The following is a 22495-nucleotide window of genomic DNA, read 5'->3' on the forward strand; positions in this document are numbered from 1 at the left end:
ATCTGTTCAACCTTCTTACAAACCAAAAGCAAAAAAAGTAACAACATAATCCTGTCAGGAAGATGTTAACAATGCATGTATTTTTACACCAACATCTCCAACAGGAATTGCTTCTATAACATATCTTTTATGTTGTAACAAAGAAAATCTTAAGGAAAAGAACTAATAAGTGAACAAAACAAGTTGAAGACTTGAGTGTTTACTGTATCAAATAGCAAACTAAACTTTTTAAATAACTTATGTAAGCAAACCGCCTGGTATGTAAAAATTCATGAACTGTATGCAGAATAAGTGAGAGTCATGAATGATAGGGATTTACAAGGATATAAAAACCTCAGACGGTTTTGGTGACATCATAAACCACAAGAGCAAAGTTTAACGGATTATGATATCCCCAGAACCACACAGCGCCCAATTCTCTTCATCAGTTTGGCCATTTTTTGGTTACCTAGAAATATTTCTAAAAATGCATAGATTCATGCTCATTTCCCACCTCAACTTGACTTTCTATGCTTGTGTTTCCTTCCCCATAAAAGTATATTGCTCCAAATGCTCCTTCACACCACCCCAAATTATCCTGATCTTGCTCACGCTTTCCTGATGTCTCTTTTTTGCTGTTCTAAACTTGTGTCCCTGATCAGATATTCTCATACTTTTCATTCTCACGTGTAGAGATTTTTGTCAAGTTCTAGTTGCCTCTCACTAGTATTCATATAGCATAAACCTGAAATAGCACTTTAAGCTTTTATTTTACATACCGGTATATATAAAGCACCTTTCATCCTGAAGAGACTTTACAAACTTTACCAGAAATACAGTGCTACACAGGGGTCTACTACTGAAATCCAGCTGAATTTAGGGTATAATATTAATAGATATGAAGGCCACAAGATCACTGTGATCATCCAATTTGACCTTCAGTACAGCACAAGCCATATAACTTCCCCAAAATGATTCCTAGAGAGTATCTTTAGAAAGCATCCAATCTTGATTTTAAAATGGTCAGTGATGGAGAATCCAATACAACCCTTGGTAAATTGTTCCATTGGTTAGTTACTCTCGCCATTAAAAATTGACACCTTATATCTAGTCTGAATTTGTCTAGTTTCAACTTCCAGCCATAGTATTGTATTATACTTTTTTCTGCTAGGTTGAAGAGCCTTTTTAAAATATTTGTTCCCCATGTAGATATTTATAGACCGTAATCTAGTCATCCCTCGACCTTCTCTTTGTTAAAATAAATAAATTGAGATCCTTGACTCTGTCACTATAAGGTATGTTTTCTAATCCTTTAACCATTCTCATGGTTCTTCTCTGAATCCTCTCCAGTTTATCAACATCCTTCTTGAATTGTGGGCACCAGAACTGGACACAGTATTCCAGCAGCAACTGCACCAGTGCCAAATACAGATGTAAAATAACCTCTCTACTTCTACTGGAGATTCTCCTGTTTATGCATTCCAGGATCACATTAACTCTTGTTGGCTACAGTATCACACTGGGAATTCATGTGTAATTAAATATCCACCATGACCCCCAAATCTTTTCCAGAGTCACTACTTCCCGGGATAAAGTCCCCCATCCTGTAAGAATGGCTACACAATTTGCTCCTAAACGGATACCTTTACATTTAGCTCTATTAAAATGCACACTGCTTGCTTGGGCCCAGTTTATCAAGCAATCCAGATCAGTGATCCTATCCTCTTCATTATTTACCTCTACCTCCAATTTTTGTGTCATCTGAAAATTCTAACAGTGCTGATTTTATATTTTCTTCCAGATCATTGATAAAAATGTTAAATAACATAGGGCCAAGAACCAGTCCCTGCAGAATCTCACTGGAAAAACACTTGTTGATGATTCCCTGTTTACAATTACATTTTGAGATCTGTCAGTTCGCCAGCTTTTAATTCAGCCATGTGTGCCATGTTAATTTTATATAATTCAAGTTTCCTAATTGAAATGTTGTGCTGAACCAAGTCAAATGACTTACAAAAAATTATTACATCAACACTATTACCCTTATCCAACTTGCAATCTAATAAATAAAAGATATCAAGTTAGTTTAACAGGATCTGTTTTCCATAAACCCATATTGATTTGCACTAATTACATTATCCTCCTCTAATTTTTTATTAATCAAGTCCCATATCAGCCACTCTATTATCCTGCTAAGGATCAACGTCAACGGATAACTAACGGGATAACTCTGGTAATCATAGGCCTGTTTACCCTTTTTAAAAAATGACAAAACGTTGGCTTTCTTTCAGTCTTCTGGAACTTCCCCAGTGCCCCAAGACTTACTGAAAATGAACATTAACGGTCCAGTGAGTCTCTCAGACAGCTCTTTTAAAACTCTTAATGCAAGTTATCTAGAACTGATGATTTTAAAATGTTTAACTTTAGCACCTGCTATTTAGCATCCTCGTAAGAGACTAGTGGAATGGAATGAGTGGTATCATCACCATATGATCAGACTACATCATCTGTTTTTCCCCCAAATACAGAACAGAAATACACAGTAGACACTGCTGCCTTTTTTGATTATTATTGATAATTCTACCACACCATTGTCAGGATTCTTTTTGTTCCTAACATACTTAAGAAACTCCTTATTGTCCTTAACTCTACTCGCCAAAGGTTTCGCCTTGTATCCCTTTGCTTCGCTTACCAACTTTCTACATTTCTAACTTCTGATTTATATTCATTTCTATTAACTTCCCTCTTCTTCCATCTGTTATATATTTTTACAGCTGCCCTCATTTCCACTCTAAACCAGGTTAGATTTTAACCAGTCTGGCCTTCTTCCTCAGTTGTAGGATTGTGGCTTTCTGGGCCTCTAGTAAGGTGTTCTTAATTTATTTCCAAATATCATTCACATTTTTCTAATTAAATTCTTCCTCCCAGCTCATTTGACACATAATTGTTTTTAGCTTTGTAAAGTTGGGCACCATTAAAGCACCAAGTATATATATTACTGATCTGGACTTCATTCTGCTTGCACATTATAAATGTGATCAAGTCATGATTAAGGCTCCGTGTTTGTCACAGAGGTCACGGAAGTCACATATTCCGTGACTTCTGCAGCAGTCTGTGCGGCTGGCCCAGGAGCCACCTGAGCAGCCCTGGGCCAGTCGCACCAGCTGCTGCTGGGGCAGTCTTGGGCTCCCCACTCTCTCCCCCCAGCAGCAGAAGTTGCGGGCGGGCCCTCAGGGCTGGGGATTGGGGTGCGGGGTGGCGGCTCCCCGGAAGGCCAAGAGGATCTCCCCTCCCTCAGCTCCTAGCTCCATGTGCTACCTCTGCTCACAGGTGCAGGCACCGCCCCCTTAGCTCCCATTGGCTGAAGTTCCCAGCCAATGGGAGCTGCAGAACCAGGGCTTGGGGTGGAACGAAGGCAACACATGGAGCTAGGAGCTGGAGGTCCCCGCTTCCCAGGAGCCAGGTAGGGAACCTGCCCCAGCCCCTACCAACCCCTGCCCTAGCCCACTCCCCCCACCCCGAGCACCCATGGCACCCGCCGGACATGTCCCCTGGGCCACCCCCACAGCCAACCACCCCTGAGCCACCCCCCAAGTTTTAGTCAGGGGTATATAGTAAAAGTCATGCACAGGTCACAGGCCATGAATTTTTGTTTACTGCTCATGACCTGTCCATGACTTTTACTAAAAATATCTGACTAAAACATAGACTTAGTCATGATCACTTGTACCTAAAATACCATTAATTTTTAAATCTATGATCAGTTCTGGTTTATCTTCTGGGACAAGGTCTAAAGAATTCCTCCAAGTTGGCTGCAATACTTTTTTGAGTTAAGAAAGAGTCATTTATAATGTTAAGAAATTCCAAGGATGTTTTAGTACTGGCGTATTCTGTGCACAGCACAGCTCTATAGCAGTTTATAATAGGAAGTGAAGAATACCTTATTTACAGAGCTAGTTTGAAAATGTGGTTCCCTCCTTCCATCCCCACAGAAAATTTTGACTTTTGGGGTCAAATTATTCAGCAAAACCTGAAAATGTCTATCCAGAAATACCACCACAGAGCTTCAGGGACAGTTTGGCTGTCCCACATCCCAATTCTCCTCTAAAGCCTGAGTTTCCAGGCCAGACTACATCTCCCGTGATACACCATGTTTCTACCTTTTTCCTGAGACTGCAGCATGATGCATCTTGAGAGATGTAGTCTGCCAGGGAACCCAGTACATAGAAGAGAATGAGGGAAATGAAGCACCCAAACTACAACTCCCATGAAGCATAGCAGCAGCAGCATTTCCAGGTAAAAAATTTTCAGATTTTGTGCACTCCGTTTTTTTCCCCCAATTGAAAGTTCTTCTTTTGTGGAAAACAGACATTTCTCACAAAAGATTTATTTCAATCAAAAACCCAATTTTCTATAAAAAACAGCTGCAACAGAAAACTTTCAAACAGTCCTGCTCTTATACAACTGAGGGAGAATTCAAGCTAGCAGAATATAATTGGCTAGTATGGAAATTAGTCAGGGTGCTAGGGTTAACATCACTATTCATGTGAAGAGTGGCAACTGATTGTTAGTTAACACAAGTAGTTAGCATCTCCATTTTACCGATCATTAGAAAGCCAGCAACTCATTTAAGCACTGTGACCTACTCATTTACTCACCATTCTAGGATATTGGTTCCATAATCACCAAGAGTCTGAAAAAAAGCTAATTCAATCAATGGAAAGTCTACCATTGAATGCAGTGGACTTTGGATCAGGCCACAAGAGAAGAGTGTCACTGAATAGTTAACAGCTCAGACGTTCTTTGGAGAGGTCTCTTTGGTAGGCTAAGTTTATATAATGCAAGGAAGTGCAGTTAAGAGGCTCATCTTCCTTTGTACAGTTATCATACTGTTTCCAAGTATTGTGTGAATAGGATTCATAACATGATGGGGGTGATACTGGACATCTGCATGCCTCTAATTAGTTGAAAAATACTAGACTAGACTAAAGCCCAAGTATTTTCATACATTCAATACATTTAGGTAATTAAAAATAAATACTGTACATTAGTCGAAGTATGACAATTATATTTTTGTAAATCCGATGAAACCTAATCCACTTGATTGCATCAGATATCTAGAGAAACATTTTTTTTCAGATAGATTAATACGTCCTACAGATACAAGTATATCATATGTTGATCTCAGAGCTTATACCTCCTATACTGCCATCCAATGAGACATGCCGATAATGATGTGTTTTAGAAAGAAGAAATCAGACTGTCACTTGACTAGCTTCCAAATCTGTAAGTTTCTCTTCTCTTAAGGACTATACAGACTTTATAGTAAATTTGAAATGAAAATAAAACTTTTAAAGTAGCCCCCTGGATTCCCTCCCATGAAGGAAATACAAGATGGTGACCAGCTTAATGAATCACACTTTCAGAGTCAATAATAGCATTGATTTACAAAAAACGGGAAGTTAAGGGCGAAACATCACTGAGCAAAAAACTGAAGTTCACGCCCTATGCATGAATACTAGGATTTTTTTTAAATCAAAACCATAACAATTAAACTGTTTTAATCTAGAAACTACAACTCAGTGGCAGAACAGCTCTATCTTAGTTGTAATGTAACCTATCAGCTATTTGACCATAAATGTAAATAGTGAACAATTGTTTTATTTGCATAGCTATGCACAGATCCATCTAGCCAGCCTGGGAAGAGTTTATCATCATTCCTGTTGATATTTATTGATTAATATACAACAACATGGCTAGCATGCAATAACTATATTCATGCAAGCTACTCATGGGCTAATAAACAAGCTATTAATGACAAGGTGCACGTCAACACTTAAAACACTCAGACTGTATGATCTGACCACAAGAACAAGTAGGTCATCACTCTGAAATGTTATACAATATGAAAGGCACAAATGGGATCTCTTTCTTGAAAAAAACTACTCATATGGCTCCACGGGTTTTTTTTTTTTTTTAGCATACAGTATTAGAAAACAAGACCATAGCGAGTTGCAAACATCATCTACTCACTTTCTATGCTGAGGTTTCTATAACTTATTTAATTTTGTAACTTGAAGAACTATCCAAAAGTAATTTATAAAATGACAATTATGTTTTAAATAAGTGAACTATGAATCACTAATTCTCTTAATTAAAAAGGTATGTGTATAGATTTTCCATTTTTTTTTTTTTCATACTGTTAAGAAAAATTCTTCAGACCTTAGAAGTGATTCAGCCTTTTATGGGAACAGGACAGAGCAACCTGATCACACTAACCCTGTAGCTGGAGGCACACTGGAGGGCAATTCCCACGAGGGTGCAGGCAATATTTCTGTCAAGCTCTCTAAGGAGTTCACTCAGAGAGACAGCCATAATTTGAATAGTACTTGCACCTCAAAACATCATACCACAGAAATAACTGATGTATGCATGTGAAGTCTAAAATATTAATTTTCTTCAATTCATGACAACAGCTACTCTTTTTAAATTGGAAAATATTTTCAAATGATGACCTACAATATTTTTCACATATTTCTGGAAAAGATATTCTACTTTACGTAATTCAATCAGTTGCAGAGCTAGAGAGATTAGATACCAAGGTGGCAGGCATCACAGAAATACATGAAGTACCGAGATAGGTTGCAACCATATGAATAAGGTGGTGAAAAGTATATGGATGAAAGGAATGTGCATTTAAAGGAAGAGTTTCAGAGTAGTAGCCGTGTAGTCTGTATTTGCAAAAAGAAAAGGAGTACTAGTGGCACCTTAGAGACTAACCAATTTATTTGAGCATAAGCTTTCGTGAGCTACAGCTCAATCCATGAAGCGAGCTGTAGCTCACGAAAACTTATGCTCAAATAAATTAGTTAGTCTCTAAGGTGCCACTAGTACTGCTTTTATTTTTTAAAGGAAGAGTGAAGATTACACCACAACTAACATGGGCATCATTTCATTTTTAAAAGTCAAGGAATTAAAAACAGTCTATCTAATCAATGCAAAGTATTTTCTTCTCTTTTTAATATCAGGGTTGTTGGGTTTTTTTTTTTTTTTAAAGTATGGGCAGTGATTCCCTTAGAGGTATTTGGAAATAGTCTTTAAAAAAAAACAGCAGGGTGAGTTTGCTATAATCAAATGACTAATTTTTCTTGCAAATGTGCCTACCATCTGTTGGAGGTCAAGTAAATAGGCTTGCATGAAGTTGTCTGACCATAAATATAGGATGTAACCCTTTCTAGTATGAATCCTGCTTTCAATACAGAACACAAATCCCTATATATCTTGCAAAATCAGTTTCTGTGTTTGCACATGCACGTACAATAGTTGTTTTTCCAAAATTATTAAAAGAGTTCCTAACTAAGTATGGAGGCTTTTGTCAATTCCTTTATAGGAGCACAAGAGAATAAATGTATCTGATGAAGACAAGCTTTTACTAAAAAATATGGTATGTACTTATACCAATGATCTTTTGGTGCTGAGAACTTCCAGAGATTATCTTTCCAGTGAATTTACCACTAGAGAAGTGGTTCTCAACCAGCACTACACATACCTCTGAGGATACACAGAGGTCTTCCGGGGTGTACATCAACACATCTAGATATCTGCCTAGTTTTACAACAGGCTACATAGAAAGCACTAGAGAAGTCAGCACAAACTAAAATTTCATACAGACAACGACTTGTTTATACTGCTCTATATACTATACACTGAAATGTAAGTATAGCATTTATATTCCAATTGATTTATTTTATAATTATATGGTAAAAATGAGAAAAAGAGCAATTTTTCAGTAACAGTGTGTTATGACACTTTTTTATTTTTAGGTCTTATTTTGTAAGCAAGTAGTTTTCAAGTGAGGTGAAACTTGGGGCTACACAAGACAAATCAGACTCCTGAAAAGGGCACAGTAGTCTGGAAAGGTTGAGAACCTCTATACTAGAGTACAGTGCTTGTGCCAGTGAGCCAGACTCCTCTTTTTTCAGAGGCTTCTAGAAAACCATTCAGTCTCTCCTTACTTAACCTGATAGTTTGAGGTGACATTATAAATCACACCTGCATTTTCAGCTATCATACTATTCCCAAGTTAGAAAAAAGTACCAGCCATGGTCATCTGTCAGGACAACAGCATCTTATAATGCATTAGAAGCTGTCTCTGAACCCATTAGATTACAGCAACCTGACAACACTAGAGGAATGAAACATTTTAAAAAAATTATTTAAGAGGTTCAACTAGCCTGCATGATCCATTTCTCAACTCAATATTTAGACATAACCAACTAGTTCAATTACGTGCAGATTCAGAATACAAGTAGGGATGGAGTTCTTATCATCCCACCAATAGAAAAGAGACAGTTGACAACTGTGCCATACATGGTCCAGGTCCTCTCTCTCCTGGAAATACACAGGAAGAGCATGGTACACAAGCTTCTACAAAACTCACACTTTCCTAAATGGTTACCCAATTTGAGAATGTGAAAATACATGAGGAAACGATGAGCAACTGCTAAAAATTACTTGCATTCGGCAGTGATAATTACATCCTTTTATGTTTCATGGCAGAGTACAACAGTATAAATCATTTTCTGTATACATAAATGAAGACTTAAATCTCAAAAGTTCTCACGCTATATTTAGAGTAGAAAGTGTACTATTGAACATTTAGATGTAACTATCACCCAGCCCATGACTTAAAATGATCAATTTAGATGAAATGCTTAGTGTTCTGATGATCACTGACATTAATATACTAATCTTGATTAATTTTGCACTTGTAATAATACTGGATTTTCAGTTTTGATCAACTGATTAGTTTTTAATGCTGTGTATGTCTTGCTTTCACTTGTGGTTTGAATATGTTTACTTAAATCAAAAAATTGTGTAAATCGGATCGCTACCCCTTCCTGCTTCTCCACGTGGGTACCAATGATACTGCCAAGAATGACCTTGAGCGGATCACTGCGGACTACGTGGCTCTAGGAAGAAGGATAAAGGAGTTGGAGGCGCAAGTGGTGTTCTCGTCCATCCTTCCCGTGGAAGGAAAAGGCCTGGGTAGGGACCGTCGAATCGTTGAAGTCAACGAATGGCTACGCAGGTGGTGTCGGAGAGAAGGCTTTGGATTCTTTGACCATGGGATGGTGTTCCATGAAGGAGGAGTGCTGGGCAGAGACGGGCTCCATCTTACGAAGAGAGGGAAGAGCATCTTTGCCAGCAGGCTGGCTAACCTAGTGAGAAGGGCTTTAAACTAGGTTCACCGGAGGAAGGAGACCAAAGCCCCGAGGTAAGTGGGAAAGCGGGATACCGGGAGGAAGCACAGGCAGGAATGTCTGTGAGGGGAGGGCTCCTGCCTCATACTGGGAATGAGGGGCGATCAACAGGTTATCTCAAGTGCTTATATACGAATGCACAAAGCCTTGGAAACAAGCAGGGAGAACTGGAGGTCCTGGTGATGTCAAGGAACTATGATGTGATTGGAATAACAGAGACTTGGTGGGATAACTCACATGACTGGAGTACTGTCATGGATGGTTATAAACTGTTCAGGAAGGACAGGTAGGGCAGAAAAGGTGGGGGAGTAGCACTGTATGTAAGGGAGCAGTATGACTGCTCAGAGCTACGGTACGAAACTGTAGAAAAACCTGAGTGTCTCTAGATTAAGTTTAGAAGTGTGTGCAACAAGAGTGATGTAGTGGTGGGAGTCTGCTACAGACCACCGGACCAGGGGGATGAGGTAGATGAGGCTTTCTTCCGGCAGCTCACGGAAGCTACTAGATCGCATGCCCTGATTCTTATTGGTGACTTTAATTTTCCTGATATCTGCTGGGAGAGCAATACAGCAGTGCATAGACAATCCAGGAAGTTTTTGGAAAGCGTAGGGGACAATTTCCTGGCGCAAGTGCTAGAGGAGCCAACTAGGGGGGGCGCTTTTCTTGACCTGCTGCTCACAAACCGGGTAGAATTAGCGGGGAAAGCAAAAGTGGATGGGAATCTGGGAGGCAGTGACCATGAGTTGGTTGAGTTCAGGATCCTGACGCAGGGAAGAAAGGTAAGCAGCAGGATACGGACCCTGGAATTCAGGAAAGCAGACTTCGACTCCCTCAGGGAACGGATGGCCAGGATCCCCTGGGGGACTAACATGAAGGGGAAAGGAGTCCAGGAGAGCTGGCTGTATTTCAAGGAATCCCTGTTGAGGTTACAGGGACAAACCATCCCAATGAGTCGAAAGAATAGTAAATATGGCAGGCGACCAGCTTGGCTTAATGGTGAAATCCGAGCGGATCTTAAACATAAAAAAGAAGCTTACAAGAAGTGGAAGGTTGGACATATGACCAGGGAAGAATATAAAAATATTGCTCGGGCATGTAGGAATCATATCAGGAGGGCCAAATCGCACCTGGAGCTGCAGCTAGCAAGAGATGTCAAGAGTAACAAGAAGGGTTTCTTCAGGTATGTTGGCAACAAGAAGAAAGCCAAGGAAAGTGTGGGCCCCTTACTGAATGAGGGAGGCAACCTAGTGACAGAGGATGTGGAAAAAGCTAATGTACTCAATGCTTTTTTTGCCTCTGTCTTCACTAACAAGGTCAGCTCCCAAACTGCTGACCTGGGCATCACAAAATGGGGAAGAGATAGCCAGCCCTCTGTGGAGATAGAGGTGGTTAGGGACTATTTAGAAAAGCTGGACGTGCACAAGTCCATGGGGCCGGACGAGTTGCATCCGAGAGTGCTGAAGGAATTGGCGGCTGTGATTGCAGAGCCATTGGCCATTATCTTTGAAAACTCGTGGCGAACCGGGGAAGTCCCGGATGACTGGAAAAAGGCTAATGTAGTGCCAATCTTTAAAAAAGGGAAGAAGGAGGATCCTGGGCACTACAGGCCAGTCAGCCTCACCTCAGTCCCTGGAAAAATCATGGAGCAGGTCCTCAAAGAATCAATCCTGAAGCACTTGCATGAGAGGAAAGTGATCAGGAACAGCCAGCATGGATTCACCAAGGGAAGGTCATGTCTGACTAATCTAATCGCCTTTTATGATGAGATTACTGGTTCTGTGGATGAAGGGAAAGCAGTGGATGTATTGTTTCTTGACTTTAGCAAAGCTTTTGACACGGTCTCCCACAGTATTCTTGTCAGCAAGTTAAGGAAGTATGAGCTGGATGAATGCACTATAAGGTGGGTAGAAAGCTGGCTAGATTGTCGGGCTCAACGGGTAGTGATCAATGGCTCCATGTCTAGTTGGCAGCCGGTGTCAAGTGGAGTGCCCCAGGGGTCGGTCCTGGGGCCGGTTTTGTTCAATATCTTCATAAATGATCTGGAGGATGGTGTAGATTGCACTCTCAGCAAATTTGCGGATGATACTAAACTGGGAGGAGTGGTAGATACGCTGGAGGGGAGGGATAGGATACAGAAGGACCTAGACAAATTGGAGGATTGGGCCAAAAGAAATCTGATGAGGTTCAATAAGGATAAGTGCAGGGTCCTGCACTTAGGATGGAAGAATCCAATGCACCGCTACAGACTAGGGGCCCAATGGCTAGGCAGCAGTTCTGCAGAAAAGGACCTAGGGGTTACAGTGGACAAGAAGCTGGATATGAGTCAGCAGTGTGCCCTTGTTGCCAAGAAGGCCAATGGCATTTTGGGATGTATAAGTAGGGGCATAGCGAGCAGATCGAGGGACGTGATCGTTCCCCTCTATTCGACATTGGCGAGGCCTCATCTGGAGTACTGTGTCCAGTTTTGGGCCCCACACTACAAGAAGGATGTGGATAAATTGGAGAGAGTCCAGCGAAGGGCAACAAAAATGATTAGGGGTCTAGAACACATGACTTATGAGGAGAGGCTGAGGGAGCTGGGATTGTTTAGTCTGCAGAAGAGAAGAATGAGGGGGGATTTGATAGCTGCTTTCAACTACCATCCAAAGAGGATGGCTCTAGACTGTTCTCAATGGTAGCAGATGACAGAACAAGGAGTAATGGTCTCAAGTTGCAGTGGGGGAGGTTTAGATTGGATATTAGGAAAAACTTTTTCACTATGAGGGTGGTGAAACACTGGAATGCGTTACCTAGGGAGGTGGTAGAATCTCCTTCCTTAGAGGTTTTTAAGGTCAGGCTTGACAAAGCCCTGGCTGGGATGATTTAACTGGGAATTGGTCCTGATTCGAGCAGGGGGTTGGACTAGATGACCTTCTGGGGTCCCTTCCAACCCTGATATTCTATGATTCTATGATTCTATGAAATATTTTGCATCTTTATTGTTTTATATTGTAGCACTGAATGGAATTTAAATCAATACATTATTCATAAGGAAAAGACAACAGAAAAAAAACAAAGCTGTGCACCTCTTTCAAAGACTTCAAATTACTAAAACATACCATATTTATGCATGCAATATTTGATTTTTTTTTTAAACACAAGTTTGTTGGTTTTAGATCAGGATATGCCAAAAATCCAACACCAAACAATTTTTGTTTATAATTAAGGCAATCATCAATCCAAGGATTGTAGTCCATTTTATTTCATCTCTACATCAAAAAAAGTAATTTAAAAAAATTAAAATTCCCTTGAAACCATAAGATAAATGAAAATGTAAGTGCCTTCACATAATAACAGTAAGCTGACCCTCTGGGAAATGGTTGACTTTCTCAATTCAAGGTATTCAAAGCTCATTCAAAATTGTTCATTTGGAATGCAGATATCAAAGATGATGCAAAATGTTCAAGAGAAAATTAGAACTTACCAGATGTTCTAATCCAGCTTTGATGTTTCCAGAGTCCCTGTAACACAAGAACAGAAGTTGTAAATAGTTGCTAAACCCTTGTCTATAATGATTTATGTTTAACCCAAAAAACGTCACAAGAAAGTCATGTAAATTCTTGGCTATCTTTCTAATGTTCTTAACTTTTACATCTTGACTATTAAAAACACAAGGGAAAAAACAAACAGTCTCATTAAAGCCAAGACTGTCTACCTACTTAAACTCCAAAATTTTACTTTCCTTACAATTGTTATAATCCAGGCACCCAGATCCTACTAATCCAGGGCGTCCCGAGGTTATTATGTGGGGGTCATGAGCCACCCAACTCTGAATGCAGCACTGCTGCTAGCAGCAGCACAGAAATAAGGGTGGCGATGGAGAGCTAAGTCTGCTGTGAAAAGTGAAAATATTGGCCAAGTTTCTTCACACCCCAATATGAAACAGTAACTATTTTTTAAAAAACTTTTATGCTTAATTCAATAAAAATGTGTTTTAGGTCTTAATTGAAAAGCAGTGAGAAAAGGTAAATTCATTTTAAACAATAAGGTTGTGAATTTAGCATTTAAAATAATATTAAATATAAGAAATGTGTTTTAACTTATAAGGAGGGTCGCACTCAGAGGTTTGCTGTGTGAAAGGGGTCACCAATACAAAAAGTTTGAGAACCACTGTACCAATCAAAAAAATTATTTTATACAAAAAGCACCACTGCTTCATAGAAAATTTTAAAAACAAACAGAATCTAGTACTATCACATCAAAATCCATGTGCAGTGCCCGTCTGAGCTCCCTCTACCAGAACTTTGTTAACAAATGTTCCGATCGTTCATAAACAAGGGAGATAATTAATTAACCATACATTAATTAACTAAATGATGGCAGGGATGCTAGAACTTTACATATTTCTGTTGACATCAGTTGCAAAATTCTAATGCACAGACAGAAAAAATAAGGAAAAACAAACAAAAGCACAAAAATTGGAAGGTTGCAAAGAAGGACCAATGAGAAACTGAAGACACTAAGGCAACAAAAATTTAAACTGAAAACTTAATCCTTAATGCATACTGCTGTGCATAGATACAATGCTAGTTTGCCAAGCTGGACAAGGATAAACAATTTGCCCAGCTGAGTGAAGTGAACAGGATAAGATGCCTTCTCTCTGGCATTTCCAAAAAACGCACTCAGTGATGACAGCCAGTTTCTGCTTTCATACATTCAACATTAAATCTGTTTCTAAACTTAACTATCCCTTTCTGTTGATGCCAAACAGGAAAAAATGACATTCCAAGCAATTAATTCCTGGGTCACATAACAGTGTTTACCTATGTGTAGAATATTCTTTTTCAACAATTACTCAGACATATAAAACCACAAATAGCAAAACAAACAAAAAAACCCTCATTCCTTTGAGATGGTAAACATCAGCCCTTTCTATTTTGCTAACTTGCAAAACATAATAAAACAGGTTTAAAGAGTTACAAATACAAAAATATTGACGGAAATATAATTTTAAGTACATCCAACCTAATGTTACTTTTGAATACTCCAGTAATTATGCAATCTCCTTTTATTTAAGACATTTTACATTGTCTAGTTACTAGCATTTGATATTACAGTAGTCTCACACAAAAAACACAAATGTTAATATACAAAGCTAATTTTGTATTCCTTTTTGTAAATTATTTGGTGTTAATAATGTTAGACTCTTCTATATGAAACTAAAGTATTACTTTATAATTTTGACAAAGGTTTCAGTATGTATACTAAGGATACTTGTTCTCTTCAAATTCATCTTAAATGAAGTCACAGAAAAAGTTGGACTTCTCGTATGCTATTTTTTTTTAGAACCAAAACTTCCTCTACAAGATCACATATTATTTAGATAGAAATGAAGTCCTATATATTTTTTCTGTGGTGCTAAAGATCCTAATGAACTTAATTTACTGAGAAGCAGGATCCAAGACACTGATGTAGGAAGCTTCCAGCTAACGGTATAAAACCTGTCCTCTTTAGTGGTCTGTCTCCTGTGCTGTCCCTGTCATGACTTCATCAATATTTGTGCAACTCCGTTTGCTCTGTGCTGAAAGCAGACTTAATTCAATTATAGGTCTCAAAATTGATAAAATGGTCCTGAAGTGGAAAATGGGAAGAGATTATTGGCAAATGAATAAAGATTTGTATCGACCTAACACACAAGAGTACAGCAGGGTTTTGTGGGAGGAGGGGTTGTTATTTTTTTCAAATCGTTCTGTCTTAAGTCTTCTGGGAACAGTGAGTTTCCCTTCCCCTCATGCAGCACATCGATTTCTGAATTAGACTGCAATATTAAATAATTAATATACTTGCCATGATTGATGTTTTGCATTAGTTGAATATTAGGTTATCAATCAAAATCCACTTGGTTTAATGTAATAATATTGAAAAAGTGTCACTGGCTGTTCATCCAATTTGTAGTTGAGGCAGCACAGATAGTAATATTGGTGTAACACAAGGCTCTAAAGCAGGAAATGCCGTGGTTGAACATACATAAGGCAAACATTATGAAACTAACTGGGACAAGGCTGAGGTTGTCCTAAATAAACCTTGTGGCACCTGTCAGTTTCAATGTAAGCATCTTTCCAGTCAAAGGATGCCATGCATCAATCATACAATGACATCTAGTAAAAATGTAGCTAAGACAAAATTATCTTTGCTGTTCAAAAATGTACTCCTTTAGATAATAAGACAACAATACTACAATTAATGTTGTACTCTAAATATTGTATTATAAAAAAATTTGGAACTGTTGCTACACCATAATCACAATACATTTTAAAATGACTACCAAAATATTAACTCACCTAAGATTTTAATAAAATACATTATCCTTTTTAACACTGTAAATGGCTACAAGAGACAAGAGCTGTTTTATGCACAGCCTCAGATATGAGTTTAAAAGGTTCTGTGCAAGAATGGATAGCTAATATTAATTTCAAATTCACCAATAATATTTAGCTTTCCAGAAATTTCATTCATTTTTCCATACTACACTGCCCCCACAATACACACATTTGCCTTTCAAACTATTAATCTACAAAGCACAACATTTATTTTTGTGTTTGTTTGGTACAGTACATATTTGTAATTTTGCTTCTCTTGTCCCTTCAAATCAGCTCTGGAGTTATGATTTTCCTCTATTATGAATTTCTACTGTAAAGAGCTATTTTAAAAGCATACATTAAAGACAGTAAGCACACAACTCAAACTAGCCCAAAGGTGAAGTTAGGTGAGGAAAAAATTAGAGCTGAACTAAATTTGAATCATGGCCATGAGGGACCTGTAACAACAAGCCAGGAATTCAATGAGGCAAGTGTAGCCATCTTTGGATTACTTGAAACCACAATGCAGGTAACTAATTGAGCTTATGTTAAATTATTATTGAAAGTTTATGGAACAAAGAAACAGGTTATATCACTTGATCTTTGTTGAAAACACTGATTTACACCTACACATATGTATGAAGCCAAACAGTTAATCAAGATTACTGAAAAAAATTAAGGTAGTCATGCTCTCAAGTAACTAATGATTTCACAAATAATTTACCCACATTAATACATTCAATTTAATAGCAATTTCACATTCAGGAAATATACTATTTTCTAGTATATATTTCCTTAATATACTAGGAAGCAACTATTGTTGTTTTGCACATTACAGCTAAACAAAACACTTCACCCACTTATAGGTAGTCCACTTTCTTCACTGTTATTTGCAGTGTCCATAAAGCCACTGCCCCCCTGCTGTGCAGTGTTTAGGAAGAAGCTGCGTGTTTCAACTACAGAGGGGACAAGAGCTAGACCTGGTGGGGGGAAGGGACTGGGAGTGAAGGCTGATGAGGGGAGATGGAGACTGGGAACTGGGTGATGGAGACAGCAAACAAAGGAGAGGGTAATATGTGTGGCAAGAACTGAGATTGATGAAGAGCTGGGAAGGGAAACAGACGGAATGGTGGGGAAGGAGATAGGACACAGGGGAGACAAATCTGATGGGGTTCAGGGGAAAAATTGACTGGCTAGCCAAAAAGAGGCCAGGACAAAGAGTAGAGGGAGAGGGGAGCTTAGATTTGATGAGGAGCCTGGTGAGGGAGACTAGACTGGATGAGGAGCCAGTGGGGTGTGGGGGTGACTACAGGCCAGGATTATGGGGAGAGAGATTAAACAAGGAGCAGGAAGGAGAGGAATTGGAACAGGCTGAGCAAGATTAAGGGGTGACTTCATTACTATCTGTAAAGTACCTACACATGGAACAAATATTTGATAATGGGTTCTTCAATCTAGCAGAGAAAGGTATAACGCCACTCCATCCAATGGCTGGAAGTTGAAGCTAGACAAATTCAGACAGGAAAAAAGGCATACATTTTTAACAGTGACTGTAATTAACCATTGGAGCAATTTACCAAGGGTTGTGGTGGATTCTCTATCACTGGCTATTTTTAAACCATGCCTGAACATTTTTCTATAAGAAAAGCTCTAGCAATTATTTTGGGGAAGTTTTATGGGCCGTGTTATAAAAGAGGTCAGAGCAGATCATCACAACAGTCCCTTGTGGCCTTGGAATCTATGAAACTAAGATGCCTGGGGAAATGGGGATGAGGGTTTTGACAGAACTATGACTGGCTGGGCAAGAAGCCTATCCTTGGAAAAGGTTTACCCTTTCCCTCAAACAAAAGGTGTGGCATGCTGAATGCTTGTTATCCTGTGGCTGATCAACCCCAACACAGAAGAGACCATATTTCAGTAGTGCTGTGCATTTATAATGTGTCAAGTATTTTGGGCTCCCTGCAATGAAAGGTGTTGTATAAGAGGGTATATTTTGTGATCTCCACCCATATTTACCAACTTGGGCATAGAAGCAGTTTTCTGGCCAATACAGTATATAAAAAAACTTTCTTCCCAGAGAAATCTCTACAAGTAAAGGATCATAACTAAAAACTGACCAGAACATGTACTAGTACCCTGGGCCCAGAAGATCATGTTCACTGGGGCCACACTCCTTCCCATTTAATTTCATCTACACAGATGTTAGATGTTTTGGGGGCCCCGCTCAACTCAGGGCTGCAGTACCCCTTTCCCTCCCGCTCTCGTCAGCCCTGCCTGTACCTCTACTAGGCATGAAGTTATTTTATTTGGTAAGAAGAAAAGTCTAGAATAAAGGTCTCAATATTATTTCTCCTTGGCAAAGGATAGTTTGGCTATGCCAGAATGGAAAAAGACATTACTTCAGCCCCCCAACTCAGATATAGTAAAGCATCTACTTCTGGACAAAAGCTCCCTCTGGAAAAAAATGAATGTGTCATTCCCTTGCATAGCCGTTAAAATCACATTTCTTTCCCCCTTCTCTGCTCTGAATGAAGAGCCCAGTAATGTTTGTATTCCAGATGCTACAATGAAACCTAATAAAAACAACTACCTAATGTACTGCTTTACTTCTGGCCATTTTAATGAGTGGGTGCATACTGAAATGCAGTTAATACTGACAGTCTCACGGGGGCTGCGTTTTCACTGACCACTAAGTCAGGTGATGATAGTTAGTTTGATTGTTAGCACATGTTTATGTTATATTCTTAAATAAACAGTATAAAAAACAAGAGAGGAAACCAATAGAAATATGTATGAAGTCTGAGTTTAATTTATGCTGTTGTTCAAGCCAATATTAGCAAATTGGAAATGTCTTGCATATCATTCATTATCAAGACGGACACAGCAGTCCAGCCCTAGTCTCTCAATTACATACTGAAATCATTATTGACTAATTCTTGAAACTTCCATTATGTCCTTGGTGACTAAATTTCTCTGCAATAGCTTTGTGGCTAGAATATCAGGTAGGATACAACTAATCAAAGCCAGGGTTATAATGAATTGTCATTTGCAGTAAAATTTCAAATAACTACAATAGTATCTGCTATTACTGTGTCACCAAATTTGACTTAGCTAGGATGAGTGTATATAGTCATCAAAACTAGGCATTAAATTGCAGAATCAGTACCTGATTTCAACATAACAGACCATTAGCATACTTCTCACCACTGATACATTATCGTAAGAAGTCCTGAAATCTTTGGTCCTCAATAGCACTTCATTACTGTCTTTAAACACACAATTACATTTGATGTGGACATGGAAACTATGAGACATGAATATCATCATGCCGTTAAATGCAAATGCCACAACTTTATTTAACAGTGGTTTTCAAACTGTGGGTCACGACCCTGTACTGGATCGTGGAATGTAAGGCACTGGGTCACGGCGGCTCTGGTCAGCACCGCCAACCAGACCGTTAAAAGTCCTGTTGGCGGTGCTGCCCGGCTAAGGCAGGCTAGTCCCTACCTGTTCTGATACTGAACCCCGGAAGCAGCCAACAGCAGATCCAGCTTGGGGGGGGAGGGGTGGCGGCGGCGGCACAGGGCTCTGCACGCTGCCCCCCACCCTGAGCACTGGCTCTGCACTCCCATTGGCCAGGAACCATCCAATGGAAGCTGGGGGGTGGTGCCTGCAGGCGAAAGCCACAATAAGGAATATTATGCCTTATTGGAAAGAAATAGAAGAACAGAAGAAATAGATACGTCCTACAGGGAAATTTGTCAGGAAAGTACGCTCTCCGAAATACATATAGGGCTGACAAATATAAAGCACAGACCCCACTATCCAGTAAGCTAAACTGAGAACAAGATACAGAATCTGGAATTGAACTCAGACTGGGGAAAAATATTTGAACAAGAAGTATTTTCTTCTAGTATTTAACATTAATGCATTTTATCATTTCAATATAGCTGCCCTGATCTGTCTCCTAAATAACTGTGAACAATGTCCAAGACAAAAAAAAGTGTGTTAAAGGCCTTGTCCCACACAACACGGTAGCTGATGACATTCTCAGCACGTTAGGTATGGCAAAGGGGTTGGCAAGGCATCAATATAAGTAATGAACTCAAACTCATTACCCCAGACCACTCCGGGACTTGACATCCGTATTAAAGAATCTGATGCAATGGAACCAAAAGGACTTTCCCCTGTCCTGTTGCTACAGGGCTAGACCAAGAGAAGGCTAGATTGCCAGCTATCCTTACAGTAACATTAAAAGGATTTTGACCAACTAGCTTTCCAGCTCTTAAATCATCCCTAGAGAAAGGAGAATGGGTGCAGCAGACCCCGCCATTAGCCCCATGAAGACCTCAAGAATTAGACCAGGGGTTCTCAAATTGGGGGTTGGGACCCCTCGGGGGTTGGGAGGTTATTACAAGGGGGGTGGGTTGCGAGCTGTCAGCCTCCCCCCAACCCTGCTTTATCTCCAGCATTTATAATGGTGTTAAATATACATTAAAAAGTGTTTTTAAGTTATAAGGGGGGGGTCACACTCAGAGGCCTGCTATGTGAAAGGGGTCACCAGTAAAAAAAGTTTGAGAACCACTGAATTAGATAGAGCCTCCAATTACTCACAAGGACGTCAGGATGAGGTGGAGATGGGGGCACAGAAAGGCACTAAGCCAAATCTTCCACAAGACCATTCAAAATTAACCAGAAAGGGAAATCTGTGACTTAAGAGAGAGGGCAAGGAATGTTTTTACATCCTTCCTCCATGTAAGCAATGCATGGTTTTAAAGAGTGCATTATTTAAAGTTTAAGAGAAGAGAGGAGAAGGTGTATAAGCACAGGTGAGGTTCCCCCTTCATGTCTTAAGTTGATGAACTTGCAGTGATCTGGAATGAGAATGGCTCTTCATTACAGTGTAGATATTTATTTTGCATTAGCTTGTGTATGCTAAGTAACTTATGCCAAATCAGCATGAATTACTTACTGTATATGTGCAGTATGCAAATTTATCCTGAAACAAATCAGTGGATTAAAGTTAAGTGTCTGCATGTAAAATGTTAAAACAATTTGCCCTACTATCCCACTCCCACCGAGTTTGCATCATATTGCGATGAATGAGCTTAGCAATGAAGTGTCAGTAGAGTGCTGGCTGGAAAAGCATTAGCCTCCAGTACTTTAGCTAAAGGCAGGAAGAGACTTAAACCACAACACATGGGCTAGTCATGACAGGGAGACAAAAGAGCCCCCCCTAAGATTACAGCAACAGCATGTAGGGTATGTGTAGCCACCCACCGCAATGAAAATAGGCTGTGTCCACAGGGCAGTGTGTAGATACAGGTCAACGAAATGCTCTGGCAGAGCCTTTCCCTGTTGGAGTCTTTTATTGCAGAGAGGAAAGGCTCTGGCAGCTCCACACGGCTGGAGACTCCCTACTTCAGGGAAAGACTCCTACAGCAGGGACCTGCAAGCCAGCAGGAGTCTTTCCCTGGAGTGGGAAAAGGCTTGGGCAGCAGGGAGCTGCCAGAGTCTTACCCCATACAAGAGCCCTTCCATACAGAAAAGAAAGGCTCAAGCAGCAGGGAGGCAGCAGGAAACTACTCTGCTAAAAATATCAGTGCAAACAGAAAGGCACTGCTTGAGCAATTAGAGCGCCGAGTAGGGTACATACCCACATAGCTCAGGAGTGTCTTTATTCTACTCACCTAAGCAGTGCCTCACTATCTACACCACTATTTATACCCATTCTAGAGGAGCATGTAGTGTATGCATGCCACCAAAAGGAGTGAATGCACCTTAAATTAGGCTAGATTACAATTCCAACTTTTGATCATGCAGTGTGTCTCTCTCCAGTATACTCCTGAGGGAAGTCTGCGCCAAGAAATAAAAAATTCTGCACACACACACAAAAATAAAAATTATGTGCGCAATATTTCAAAATTCTGCATATTTTATTTGTCAATGATGTGGAGGCTCCAGCATGGCAGTGGGGAGCACAGGCCACTGGGTGCACGGAGGGGGGAGATCACCTTGCAGCCTCTCTCTCCCTGTCCCAGGACATGGACTTGGCAATGAGGCTGCACCCAGCCCTGATACAGTGCAAGGGCCAGGCCTGCCTCAGAAACCCTAACCCTGCCCCTCCCCCTCCATGCCACACACATCAAGATAACAAGCGAGAGAGACAAAGTCTCACACGGATGCCAAAGCCCTGGCCCCTGATCCAGGTGTGGGACAAGCAGGATCAGCCCAGCAGGATCCAATTGTGGAGGGGCTTAGTGTGTGGGGATGCAGGTGTGGGGCAATCTGGGAGCAGGCGCCTTTGGGAAAGATCTGGATGCACAGGGACTCAGAGGGTTCTGGATGTAGGGGAATGGGACTCTGTAGAGGGGCCAAGGTGAAGGTGGTTGAGGCTCAGTTGGGGGCGGGGGTCTGGGTGTAGAGAGGCAGGGGTGGGCTCAGCAGGGGGGTCCGAGTGCTGGGGAAGTGGTGCTTGGTGGGATGCAACTGGTTGGGGCTTGCTGGGGTGGGGGACAGGTGCGGGGGGGGGGCTCATCGGGGTGGGGGTTCAAGTGCAAGGAGCTCAGCAGGGGTTGATCTGGGTGCAGGAGTGGGGGTCCTGATGCTGGAAGAGTGAGTTTCACTGGTGGGGCGGGCGGAGGTCTGGTGGTAGGGGAGTTTTGGATGCAGGGAGGTTCTGGATGCAGAGAGGCTGGCTCTCGATGCAGAGAGAGGGGCTTAGAAGAGGTCCGGATGCAGGGGGGCGTGTGACTGCTCTTGCGGCTTCCCTTTGCTTCCCTGTCAGAAAGGCATTTTTCTGTGGGGAAGCAAAGAAATCTGCAGAGGAAATTAACTCTGCGTGCATGCAGTGGCACAGAATTCCCCCACAAGTATCAGTAACATGGTGTCAGCACAACTCCTGCGCTATCATTA

At 40.5% G+C, this 22495-nt stretch overlaps 1 protein-coding gene across 1 annotated transcript in view; it reads right to left on the reverse strand.

The window, feature by feature from the left end:
* The window catches only part of RSRC1 (arginine and serine rich coiled-coil 1), a 369974-nt gene that overhangs the window by 216930 nt on the left and 130549 nt on the right, over window positions 1–22495 (reverse strand). Inside the window, exon 5 of the mRNA XM_048864333.2 lies at window positions 12706–12742. Within this exon, the coding sequence (XP_048720290.1) occupies window positions 12706–12742 (37 nt within the window). The remainder of the gene's footprint in view (window positions 1–12705; window positions 12743–22495) is intronic.

The sequence above is a fragment of the Caretta caretta genome, chromosome 9 (assembly GCF_965140235.1).
Source record: "Caretta caretta isolate rCarCar2 chromosome 9, rCarCar1.hap1, whole genome shotgun sequence".
NCBI classification, from domain to species: Eukaryota; Metazoa; Chordata; order Testudines; family Cheloniidae; genus Caretta; species Caretta caretta.